This window comes from Eptatretus burgeri, chromosome 2 (genome assembly GCF_056783735.1).
Source record: "Eptatretus burgeri isolate ZD-2024b chromosome 2, Ebu_testis_v1, whole genome shotgun sequence".
NCBI lineage: Eukaryota > Metazoa > Chordata > Myxini > Myxiniformes > Myxinidae > Eptatretus > Eptatretus burgeri.
Window position 1 is genome coordinate 134,346,895 of NC_140962.1, and position 12,987 is coordinate 134,359,881.

Here is a 12,987-nt window from a genome sequence, read left to right on the forward strand (position 1 = left end):
TTTCGATGCACGTTTCTGCACAGGTCGGTGGTGGTGGCGCGTTTTTGTTTTACCCCCCTCTCTGGTCTTGCTTCCTCTGCCCCCCCCCAACCTTCACCAGCAAGCATGCACATGATCTTCCACTATCCCCCCTCAAAGTAAAATTTTTCAAAATCCAGGCTGACAGCACAGTGGAACACCTCCACTCTTATTCCTCCCTCCCGCTTCTGAAACTACTTTCTGGACACTGTTCACTCACTCTTCCCTTGCAGGACCTCGTGCATGCGGTGAAAGACCACCTAAAGTCATCCTCCATCCCTCCCCACTATTTTCTACCACCATCAACCATACCTAACCCAACTCTGTTTCCTTCATTTCCAAACTGCTCTTCCACAAGCATAGATTGGGGTGTGCAAAACGAATCAGTTAGGACAGCTGTGTCTGAGCTGGCCTAATCAGCCCAATGTAATCAAAACAGAACCTCAATTAAATCTGCAAAAAAGGAAAGGGAATAAAATGCTCACGTTTGCTACAAAATGTTTTTATTTTCCAAGGACAAACAGCACGAATATTAATTGGCTTTCTACAAATGTAGAACTGAAAGTTGCATCAGAATCAACCAAGATGAATTTAAACCACAAACTAAGTTACTACCCTATACACTAACGCAGCAAGTCATATCATAATATAGCTGAGGCATGAGGCCTAAACTTTGATATATGAAACTTTAAAAAGTAAAAAAAAAAAAAATTACATTTGATTTTATACAAAACTGCCATTATTTATAAACATATCCATCGTTTAGCCACACGTCCTACAAACAAGAGTGTTGTCAGGTTTGTTTGTTTTTCTTTTTTCCAGGATTGAAAAACTCACATCAACTATGAAGAGAGCATGACATGTTGAACACCTTTTCCAAGCCCCAGCAACGAGCTGCTGGTCTTCAGAATGGTAATGGGGTGGGTTGAGGGTGTTGGTTTAAGGGGTTTCGGGGGGGGGGGGGAAGAAATAAGGAAAAGCAGAATTTTATGAATGCAATTCAACACGGAGCAAAAACTACGTCTTCCTTCCGCACACAACCATAGCTAAGCGGAACCGCCTGCACAACGGGCCTCTTACATTTCGACCTCCGTTACTTCTGCTGCACACAGAGAGCACGGAACGTGCGTTGGAGCGAACGGATATGGCGAGGTCCAAAACTAGGTGCGCGCAGCCAGGCAGCGCAGAGAACCTCCGCACAACAATGGGGGCCATGCAGTTCGAGGGGAGATATAAAAATAAAATAAACACCGTGCCAAGAAAAAAAACAAAACAACGGATCTATTCACAACCTGGGCTAACAGTCCTTCAACACAGATGGGGGGGGGGGGGCAGATGTGGGGCGAGGGCAAATATTTTCTGATTTAATGGAATTACAGAATCACAATAAAGATAAACGAGATCAAAAACGGGGGTTGGTGTGCCACAGTCAAAATGAAACCGAGCACAACTCATCACAGACAATGTTGCTCTCAAAAGTTTTTGGCTGGGAAATGGGAATGCAGAGGGGGTGCGGGTGAACAGAGGGAGGGGAGGGGTGGGTGAAAGCACCATTAACAACAATGCACGGTGGCCCCACAAGGGCTTCTTGAATACAAGAAATAAAGCAGGGCAGCTTTATAAGGAAACACCTTAAATACGGAATAAAACCTCATTTGAAAAACAGGACAATGCAGGTTGAACATGTGGCAGGAAATCTACCAATGGACATCCGGTTACGCTTTGCCAAATTCAGGCCTTTCAATGCAATATCACCGACGATTTCACATCACACCCGCTTCTGTCCCCTTTCCTCCTGCCTCGTATTTATATGCACAGCTGCGTTGATCTGCCCAATCATACACTTGGCCTCGGTACCGAGATCGTCGATTTCTTCTTCTTCTTCTCCTTTTTTCCCCCAAACACAACATTCAACAGTAAAACTTGAACTTTATAAAACATGTGACTCCAGGTGGTTGTAAAATGATGGCCGTGCAGTCAAACCAGCTCCATCTACACCTGGCCGTAACTCCCTCCGGCTCGTTCAAATGTGCGTACAACACACTGATGTACACGTCTCTCCCTTGCCTTACGGGTTTTCCGTCTTGGGCTTCTTAAGTACAGTGGAGGATTTGCTGAAAATACAGAATCAGGTGTTCGTAAATCTGATGCTGTCAAAGGAAAAATAAAATAAAATGCAATTCCTGGAGATCCATCCATCCATTGGGACCATACTCCATGCAGAGCAGTTGGTGCTGCCTAAGTAGTATCCTCTGCTATTGGGCACAATCCTGGATGGATCGCCACTCTGATACAGTATACCAGCAAGCTGGCACTCATTTTGCCGACCTCGGAAGGATGACAGGCAGAGTCAACCCCACCTGGTATTAATTCAACAGCCGAGTGGGATTTGAACTCAGGATCCAAGGATTCCAAGCACACCACCCGAACCATTAAGCCAACACCAGACATAATTCCTGGAGATGTCTTTAAATAAATAAAAATCTTGCCAAACAATAAAAAAATAAATTAAAGCAACAACATGCTCACCTGTCAAGGCCCATGACTGGGCGCTTCGCTGTACTCTTCCCTGCTTGGCTGTCCTTGCTCGAGTCTGTTTTGAGAGTGAAACGATAGAATAAAACATTTTTGATTGCTGGTTAGTGAAGCATAACTTTCCAAAATCAACTTCAGGTGGTGTTAATCTCAGGCAGAGATTCCAAAACCCAATAATAAACGACAGATTAAAGGACAGCACAATGCACGAGTGTAGCAAAGCAGGGTGTGTACCGACCTTGCAGCCACCGGACTTGCGTGGCAGGCCCATAGCCCTTCTCATTGCGCGCTGCAATACGGAAAATGATGGCCGGCTTCGTAGTGGTATCAACGTGGGCTCCAGCGAGGCTGGAGTTGGTGACGAGGCACGAAGGCTCCGGGCCACAGTACACACGAGCGAAAGCCAGTTGGTTCAAAGCCGGTGGCTTTGCGTCCGTTGCCGTTCCAGTCCCCGTCGTGCGTTTCACTGCCAGGTACACTGCGTATTCCAGGATCTGGCCTGATTTGAGTGCAGGAGGTTCCCACGTCAGCTGTGCTCCCTCCGGAGTCTTTGTCGGTGGCATTGAAGAAAACAAAATAAAAGCATACAGGTAAATAGAAACACCTTGAAGATGTAAAATACAACACAAGGAAGAATGAAATCCATGCACTGGTTATACAAGAACAACATTCAAAAGAGGATGATCCAGCAGGACACATGAATAGGTGTGACATCACAATCTTTCACATAGTATATTTCCAGGTTTGGTACTGGTCACTTGGTTTGGCTCAGGAAAGCATCAGTAATGATTTTGTTAATATCGTTAATATAAATTTGCTTAGCTTAATATGTTAATATTGCAAAGCTTTGTTAATATGAAAAAACAACAACCTTGCTGTCTGCAAGGGGTTCCCCCCACCCCCTCCCCAACTCTAATCATATTAAGAGCAGTATTGTGAGCGACGACCTTGGGATGGCCAGGCAGGATAACCTGGAGGAACGCACACTTGCCTTTGAGCCATCTCTATTCGGTTCAAATCTCAACCCAGCTCTGTTTCACAGGCAGGACGAGGATTCAACGCGTGTCCCGTCCCTCGGATGGATGTTAAACTTGCCATCCCATCTGCCAGCACGAGTCAGTGGACGTTAAGCATTCGAACGGTGTACTTCGTGAAGAGTAAGCAAGTTATCGCTGGCACCCTGATCAAACGACAAATTCCTTCTCGAACCCATAGGGGGCACTGCATTGGCCAGACCCTTGCAAAAACTGATGCTACCCCATAGACACGTGCTGCATACGAACAACTCATAATTTGTGGGTAAGGCTTATGAAGGTAAATAAAGGTTAAGACACACTTCCTGAGGATTTTGTTTTCATTCAAGCCGTATGTGCACGTCACCCACCTGTAAGCAAGTCTTTTTTTTTTTTCTTTCTCCAATTTCTTGTTCAATTTTATTCTTAAGCATTTCAATACTCCATGATGTGTATACACACAACAGTAGCCAACTACCATGTCATTCATACAATTCCAGTACCATTTATGCACAGCATCAGTAATGATTTTTATTGGAGAATACATTTGAGAATACTTTTTGAACAATCAATTCCGCTGAATTAAACATGGTTCACACTGCCATGGAAAACCAAATTTTTAGGAGTTTTCCACGACAAAAAGTTGTTTTCCAGGATTTTTAATACAAGTGCTTCATGGAACAACTGGCAGTGGAATAAGCCACAAGAATAGGAATGAAAAATTTTTTGTTTATTGTTATTCCATTGAATATTTTTCGTAATTTGGCCAAGGCCGAGCGAAGCGAGGTCAAGCGTGTTTTGTCCTGCTAAGTGAAACGCCCTGCCACCCGTGCCTGCAGAAACGGACATAATTTGACGTCGTATTGACCGATTATGCCTCCGCCCACATTATTGCATCATGATATATACTTGTACCAAGTTTGAGTTAAATCCCTTCAGCTGTTCTCAAGCATCACATTTTCACTTGACATGACCTCTGACCCCTTCATGCTGAAATCTTCCTCGCATCGCAATATTTACTTGCACCAACTTTGGTAAAAATCCCATCACTGGTTCACAAGTTAGCGCAGTAACAGACTTTTTACCTCACGGGACCTCTAACCTTTGACTTCTTGACCCCGTAATTGAATCGGTTTATCTTTACATCATTATACATTATACCCAGGGGTTCACACAATTTTCTCCATTTGGTTCTCCAATGAGTACCAGCAGAAATGGTTTTTGTACTCATTAAAAAAAAAAAATGTCAGCTTCGAGCATGCTCGAATGCTTTCCCAATCGCCTTTCAGCTGAGTATGCATCTTACTTGATAAGCGCTTTCTCAGAACGTCCGCTCCAGACGAGACACTCAAAAAGCACTAAATGCATACTTCAAGTAGGCAAATTGTATGTATTTTTTTCTCGTGACGGACGCTCCTGAACTTCTTCTTCGTTCGCATGTTCTCCATAGATCTATCATTGGTTCACGAAAAAATATTTTCATGAAAAATATAAGTGACCACTATATTCGTTATTGTTGTGTGTCTGTCTGTCTGTATGTCTGTCTTTATGTCCCGAGCATAGCTCCCGTGGGTTTTGATCCGATCCTGATGAAATTTTGGTGGGAGGTTTATATCATGATCTCGTGTTTTCCTGAAAATGGGCGTGGTGCGCCCATTATGGGCGGAGCCACGCCCAAAAAACGTGTTTATAGGGGGTAGCCGATTTCAGTTTGCATCTTCTCCGAGGGGTTTTGTCGAATCTGACAGGGGTTTCAGTATTTGGTTAGCCCAATGGTACCTGCATAGCCCCACAGAGCTCGATTTTTCATTTTCGTCCCAAGGTCAAGGTCACAAGGTCACGAACTTAGAAAATTGCGATTTTGACAATTTTTCTTCTCCGAGGGGTTTGTCGAATCTGGCAGGGGTTTCGGTATTTGGTTAGCCCAATGGCACCTGCATAGCCCCACAGAGCTCGATTTTTCATTTTCGTCCCAAGGTCAAGGCCACAAGGTCACGAACTTAGAAAATTGCGAATTGTGTTTTTAGGGGTAGCCAATTTCAATTTGCATCTTCTCCTAAGGGGTTTGTCGAATCTTGCAGGGGTTTCGGTATTTAGTTAACCCAATGGCACCTGCATAGCCCCACCGAGCTCGATTTTTCATTTTCGTCCCAAGGTCAAGGTCACAAGATCACGAACTTAGAAAATTGCGATTTTGACATAAAAATCCATCTTCTCCAAGGGGGTTGTCAAATCTGGCAGGGGTTTCGGTATTTGGTTAGCCCAATGGCACCTGCATAGCCCCACGGAGCTCGATTTTTCATTTCAGTCCCAAGGTCATGAACTGAGAAAATTTCGAATTTTGACATTAAAAAAAAAAAATACATCAGACGACCGCCCAAACTTTGAGAGCTGGGATGACAATATTTTTTATGCATAATGTTGAGGCCATTCCCCACCTAAAGTCTTGAAACCATTTTTTTCTATCTCGAACACCTTGCCCGTGGTGCCCCTTCAAGTTTGTTTTTACGCTGATTTCATCAAAGTATGGATAATCCGAGGATGCCATATAGCCTATTTGACGTTATATTGTTCCTGGAATGTTCCAGAGGAAGTTTTGCACCAAAGGTCATAATCCTTGACCTTTGACCTTTAAAGTTCACAAAAGTCAAATTTTCAAAGTTGTGGGAATCGAACCGGGTTTTAGACCTTCTTCGACGAACTAACTCCATTAAGCTATAGCACGTATCCTGTTTCCTTATTTTAATGTCCACAACATTGTTTTGGGACCTTGAAAGGTTATGCAAAGGTCAAATTTTTTAAGTTGTTGAACGAAACCGGGTTTTCGACATTTTTCAGATAATAACCTGTCACTCGTACCACATCATGTTGATAATTTTTATAACTTGGTCAAACATCATCACATTGTCTCATCCTTGACTTCTGAAACAATCTACATCGTCAAATACCGCTCGTGAACCATCGTCGTCTTCAGACTTGTTTATCTTATAAGTTATAAACTTACACGATAACTTGAAAATTGTAATGTTATCATTTTTAAACTTAATTTTGAAATCACAGTATATCAATCACCAGCTGAGAAAACCTCCTCTTCTTCCTCTTCATTCACACATTCTCCTTCGATCAATTTTTTTTTTTTTAATCTTACGAATTATCATATAACTTACAAATTAGAATGTTATCATTTATAAACTAAATTTTGTGCACTTAAATTTTGAAATCACACAACAGGATACCAATTAATTTATCAAAATTATCACAGAAGAATCTCACAAGCACAAGCTGATAAAACCTTCCATCAAAAGCCTCTGTTGCACTAGTACGCCACACTTTTGAGCTGTCGGAGCATCTTTGAAGTCCGCATTTCGTGTTTGTTTTTTTTTACCGCACATGAGTACCCGAGTACCAGTTATGTGAACCCCTGATTGTACTTGTACCATGTTTGACCTGGATCCCTTCAGCCGTTCTTAAGTTATTGCGGGAACAAAAACATATCACGGACGTACGGACCGTTCGGCCAACCTGAAAACATAATGACTCCAGTGACCAAGTTTGTGGAGGCTTAAGAAAGATGACAACATGGGGCAATACCCCTGGGCGCTCACCTGGTCACGGCTGGATAAGACAGCCAGGGAACCACTGGTAGGCATGGATAACCGACAAAATACGTAATGGAGAAGAAAGTAACTACCTCTGGATTTTTTATTTTTTTTTAATGCCGTGAACAAACTTTCTACATCACGGGCGATAAAGGTTGTGGTCAAATTTCTTCGAAATTGTGTGTGTAGTTTCAGAGAAAAAAAGCAAATACCTCCTCTGGGGGGCAACCCCTCCCACCCCCCCCACCCCCATCGACCCTCATAATTAAAAAAAAAAATACCATGAACAATGGTTGGTACATCATGTGTGAAGGTTTCTCCACAACCTTGTTCCGCAACCAACAAGCTTGCTGAATTGACACATTTTCACCAAAGGAGAGACTACTCATGTGGAATGTCTTAATGATAATTATGATGTCATAGTTCACGTGGTGTGGCAGCCATGTTGGAAAAAGAGGAAAAACTTTGGACCTCTGTATCTCCGAAACTGCAGGAAGGAAAGAAAACTTGAAACTTGGCACGTGGTGAGTTGTCTACATGCGGAGATCAGAATTAAGTGGGACTAAAATTTTTTTTTAATGTCATTTAGGTGTCTTCGTTATAACATCATAATCAACGGTTCACATAACTGGTACTCAGGTACTTATGCGTGGTAAAAATACGAAATGCGTACTTCAAAGATTCTCAGCTAAAAAGCGTACCAGCACAGCAGAGGCTTTTGATGAAAGGTTTTCTCATCTAGTGTAAATAAGATTCTTCCGTGATAATTCTGACAATTGATTTACAGTGATGTACAAAATTAAATTTATAAATTATAGCAATATCATTTATAAGCTATATTGTAAGTTTATAACTTTTAAGATTACAAAAAAAAAGGGCAGTTTGCGAGTGTCTCGTCTGGAGTGAACGTTCTGAGAGACCACATGCAGAGGAGTAAGATGCATACAAAGCTGAGAAGCACGTTAAAAATCAGAGTGGCGATTGGGAAAGCAGATGAGCATGCTCGAAGCTGAGAATTTTTTTTTTCATGAGAACCAAACCATCTCTGCTGGTACTCATTGGAGAACCTAATTTTAAAAATCGTGTGAACCCCTGGTCATAATTGCATACGTAGAACGCTACAGCCAATCAGTATGAAAATTTTTGAGGGTCATGAAGGGATAAATTGGTCGACAGGAAAAAAAAAAACTGATATCATCGGTCACGTGGGCCAGCAACCTAATTAAAAAAAACAACAAAAAAACCTTCAACAAACTTCTCTGAAATGGCTGAATGAGGCAAAACTTTACAGGTATGCCCACCTATCCATGAGGGACAAAAAGTTTCCCACCTATGATGTCATAAGTCACATGATTTGGCAGCCACATAGGATTGAATGAGAATGTAATTTTGTGAATCTGGGCTCTTTTTGATTATTTTTTTTTGAATAAGGCTCACTTAGCTGTGCCTGGATGTGTTTGAGGGTAGCGGAGTAGCAGCTGAAACCCGACTCCTATCCAGGTTCCTCCTGATGACTTCATCTTTGCCTTTTAATTACGTAACACACCAGTGCACAAACACGACACAAAGTACACTATACAAACACCACACAAACCAAGTCCTGGCGAGGGTCTGAAATCTCTGATTGCTCTTTCTTGTTACTTTTGTTATGACAAGCGGCCTTGGAAAAACGCCACAATTAGCAATCTTAACATGGATACACACCTTAACACGAATTTTGCGCAAGGCACAAAACCCCTTTGAGGAAGGAGGGGAGGGGGATAAAGTAACAACCTCCATCGTGTGACCCTGAGTCTTCCTGTCAAGTTTGGTTGAGATCAGATAAGTAACAACCGAATGTATTATGGTCAAAAAGACAGCTAGACAGACAAGACACCAACAATTACTTCAGTATGAAGTCGAAAACATGTAAAGTCCCAGCAGGGGTCCTCAAATATTTATGGTCTGAATGGAAAAAAACGACACAGACCATTAACACAAAATTAGGAGCAGATTAACACAGGAGCAGATCTCTCACCTGCCATGGCACTTCTGTGACTCATTGGGACTGACTCAATCGGTCAACTTCCTGACCCGGATCTCAACCAACGGTGCTCCATCTCTTCTGGATCTGATTTTGACAAATTTCCCAGAAAATATCTGCTGTTCTTCCTCCGCTCCAATCGGTTCTTCTGACCACGTGCTTGTCAAAGTAAACATCTCTCTGGCTGTTATTAAAGAACGACTTCAGTGCCATTCAAGTCTGGCATTTCGTTCAGGCTGAGTGGCAGGGTCTCCAAAGCAGCCATCAAACTTCAAGACTGGTCTCCCATCACTACTTTCTCCAACATAAACTCATCCTGGGAATTCTTTCAAAGAAACTTGCTCTCTCTGATGCACAGATTTATCCCCTCTCGTCTTCAGTTGTCCTATCCTTCCTCCCGCACATGGTTCACTGAAGCTTGTGGCGAGGCAGTTGTCCTGAAACAACTTGCCTTTGCTTCATGGAAAGCAAACCCAACTGAGGGTAATTTCAGTTCCTTCCATAAAGCACAGAACAAGTCTGTGTCTCCCCTCAGGAGAGCCAGAAAACAACATCTTTCGAATCTCAAGTCTGAACTCTCAAACCTCTCTCCCTCCTCCAAATCCTGGTGGCGTTTAATCAAATCTGTTTCTGGTGTATGTTCCCCCTCCATCCCCTCCTTACCTCAAATGGCCGCAATGCTGATACCGCACATGAAAAGGCTGAATGTCTAAACTTGGTGTTTGCATCTAAATCTTGTGACCAAAACCCATCGCTTTCTGTGCCCACCTTACCCAGTTGCACCCAACTGTCACTGGCCTCTGCCCTTTTCATCTGACAAAGTGGAGAGTTTGCTGTCAAACCTTGACTCAGATTCTGCAACCAGTCCAGACAGCAACAGTCCATGTGTCCTCAAAACCTGCTCCTCTGCTCTTGCTCACCCTCTCCATTCTATTCACCCTCTCATTTGCTCAAGGTCATCTGCCATCTGCTTGGAAATCAGCAAACATTACTGCCCTGCATAAAAAAGATGCAAAAACAGATACCTGCAACTACAGACCAATCAGCCTTCTCCCAATCATCAGCAAGGTTATGGAATCCATCAATGCTTCAGACATTAAATCCTTCCTCTTCTCCAATGGCCTGAATTCTGATCAACAATTTGGTTTCAGACCAGGTCACTTTACCCTGGATATGCTGCTTCTGCTCTCACAACAATGGATGGAGGTACTCAATGCCAGACATGAAATCAGAGCCATATCACAAGACGTATCGCATGCTCTTGACACGGTCTGGCACCCTGCCCTGCTTACTAAATGCTCTTCCAATGGTATCCAAGGCCATCTCCACTCATGGCTCGCAGACTTTTTTCCTGTCAAAGCCAACGTGTGCCCCCAAATGGAGTTCTCTCATCCTCTCTTCCTGTCCAGGCTGGAGTTCTGCAAGGCAGCGTTGTGGTCCCTGTTCGTTTTCTAGTTTTCATCAATGATCTCTCTGACTCTCTGGAAAATCCTCTTCATCTCTTTGCTGATGACTCCACCCTCTGCCGTACCATCCGTCACCCCTCACCCTGGCAGCAGCAGCTTCTTCGCTCGCTGCAGATCTGGATAAAATCACAAACTGGTCCAACATGTGGAACATGGCTTTCAATCCTGACAAATCTCACACTCTCACTACGTCTCTCCAAAAGGACCATTTATAACCCCCCCCCCCAATCCCCAATCTACTTTCTCAATCCTCTGGAAGAAGCCCTTTCATTCAAGCTTCTGGGTCTCACTATCTGCCATGATCTTTCCTGGGAAAGCCACATTTCCAACCTGGCCTCCAAAGCCAGTCGCCATCTGAGAATCCTCTGTCGTGCGAAGTCCTTCCTCAGCCCACCTGATCTTCTGACCACATATAAAGCTTTCGTCGGTAGCCTGATGGAGTACTGCTCTCCTCGCTGGGCTGGTGCTCCTGCCTCTCACCATTCTCGGCTTCACGCTGTGGAAACCAAGGCATTTTGGATCATTGCTATCTCCCACGATGAGGCTGTCTTTGGGCCTCTCACTCTCTCACAGCAGGCAGGTCGGTGGTCTTTCTGTCTTCTACCGTCTCCTCTCCGGTCTCGCCCCCCCCGCCCAAACCATCTGCGATTTGTCCAGGCTATATTACCGCAGGACGCTCAAGGTCCGCCAACTGGTTAAACTACCAAAATCACGAATCACTGCTCACCTTCACTCTTTCATTCCTCTTTTTTCCCACCTTTGGAATAAACTCCCTCACTCTGTTCAATCCCATCCTTCCCTCCAGGCCTCCAAAACACTTGTTCACCACCACCTCTTGTCTTCCCCCATCCAAAACCTCCATCTTTTCTATCCCCGTTAATCCACCCCACACCCATCTCCTTCAAATTCCCTGCTTTCCTTCCTGAAAGTCCCTGTAATGTCCAGCTTGTATACCCCGTGTTCCCCACCCATCCCTCTCCCTTCCACAGATCTGCTAATGTCTCCGTTTCCCACTGTTTTGTCCTTCCCTCTCCCACCCCTCGAGTCTCATGCCCCCCCTTGCTGTGCGGTGTGTTAGCTCTCATACGAGCCTCGACAATGTATACAAAAACAAAACAAAACAAAAAAAAAATGGCAAATTATGCATTACGAAAATCCGTTAGCAATTAATTTAACGACGAGAGCAGCTCAAAGGGTGTTTTGACCAAAAAAAACCCAAAAAACCAAGCCCAAGACAATGAAATCAAGTGTACGACATTGATAAGAAATTCTGATGTCCTGTACACCAAGGAACATACTTGATCGAGTGCAACATATTTCCAAAACACAAACAGGGAAAATCTCAACATAACCACACCGCCACAGTACCATAGAAGGAATGTCCTCACCTTGCTGATCTTGATTGCAGACGGAGCGCCGGGGAAACCTGGTAGACATGTTTTGAAAGCAGAAATCTCTGAGAATGATCCACGGCCCAGTGCATTGATCGCTGCTATTCTGAACTTGTATGCTGTGCCGGGCAGCAAGGCTTGTTGCTTGAGTGTGCTGAGGTCAGGCACAGTGCCACTCTCACCATCCTACCAGAAAAAAATTATTTTATATAAATGGTCAGGAAATAAGGCCCCGTAACAAGGTTTCTACAACAAAGTGATGGCACCACAAACGTTGCTCAAGCACACCTGTGTGTTACCACTGTCCTCAGGTGGCAAGTGATAGTTTGTTACAATGGTGTTGGTACCCTTGAAGATGCCCACATCAAACCAAGGAGCCGCCTCTTTCTTTGGTGGCGGTGGCTTTGGTGGAGAAGTGTCCATGGGTTCCACCTTCTGCATGCAGCACCAAAAACAAGGATCACTCAATGATCAAGTTCAGTGTTTGAGGTCTGCAATATAATACTAATAAAGAGAGAGGATTGAAAAAGTGACAAAGCAAATTGCAAAAACAGGCATCAACAACAGCAGCGACAGAAGAATGAAAAATTTGTCGTTAATTATTATTTTTTTAAAACAATTTTTGCAAAACATGCGGTGAAAGGAATATGTTTGGTTATGACATCCCCCTGCCCCCACCTCCATCTCAAACCACAGTCAACATTTCTACCAAGTAGCTTGAGCCTGGTCACACAGCACCATTTGTGATCAAGGAGCATGGTCCTATCTCATGAGGCGACTAACACAAAGAGTTGAGGTCTTGCAAGAATGACTCTCATCCACAAGAAAAACAAGAGTTCAGTAACGGGAGGGCATGAGGGAGTGACACCACTTGGAAAAGTAAGAATGAAAAGCAGTGGTCAAAAGTGCTTCCCCGTTTAACACAGCCAGCCCTTTAATACC

The 12,987-nt window shown here is 43.7% G+C and overlaps 1 protein-coding gene across 4 annotated transcripts in view; it reads right to left on the bottom strand.

The window, feature by feature from the left end:
- Positions 1–504: 504 nt before the first annotated feature.
- HCFC1 (host cell factor C1) overlaps positions 505–12,987 on the bottom strand; it is a 124,794-nt gene continuing 112,311 nt past the window's right edge. For all 4 annotated transcript variants that reach the window (XM_085871347.1, XM_085871345.1, XM_085871346.1 and 1 more), the window contains 5 exons: positions 12,334–12,480; positions 12,043–12,231; positions 2,792–3,101; positions 2,548–2,611; positions 505–2,132 (listed from right to left, as the gene is read on the bottom strand). In XM_085871347.1, the coding sequence (XP_085727473.1) occupies positions 2,087–2,132; positions 2,548–2,611; positions 2,792–3,101; positions 12,043–12,231; positions 12,334–12,480 (756 nt within the window). In that variant the 3' untranslated portion in view covers positions 505–2,086. The remainder of the gene's footprint in view (positions 2,133–2,547; positions 2,612–2,791; positions 3,102–12,042; positions 12,232–12,333; positions 12,481–12,987) is intronic.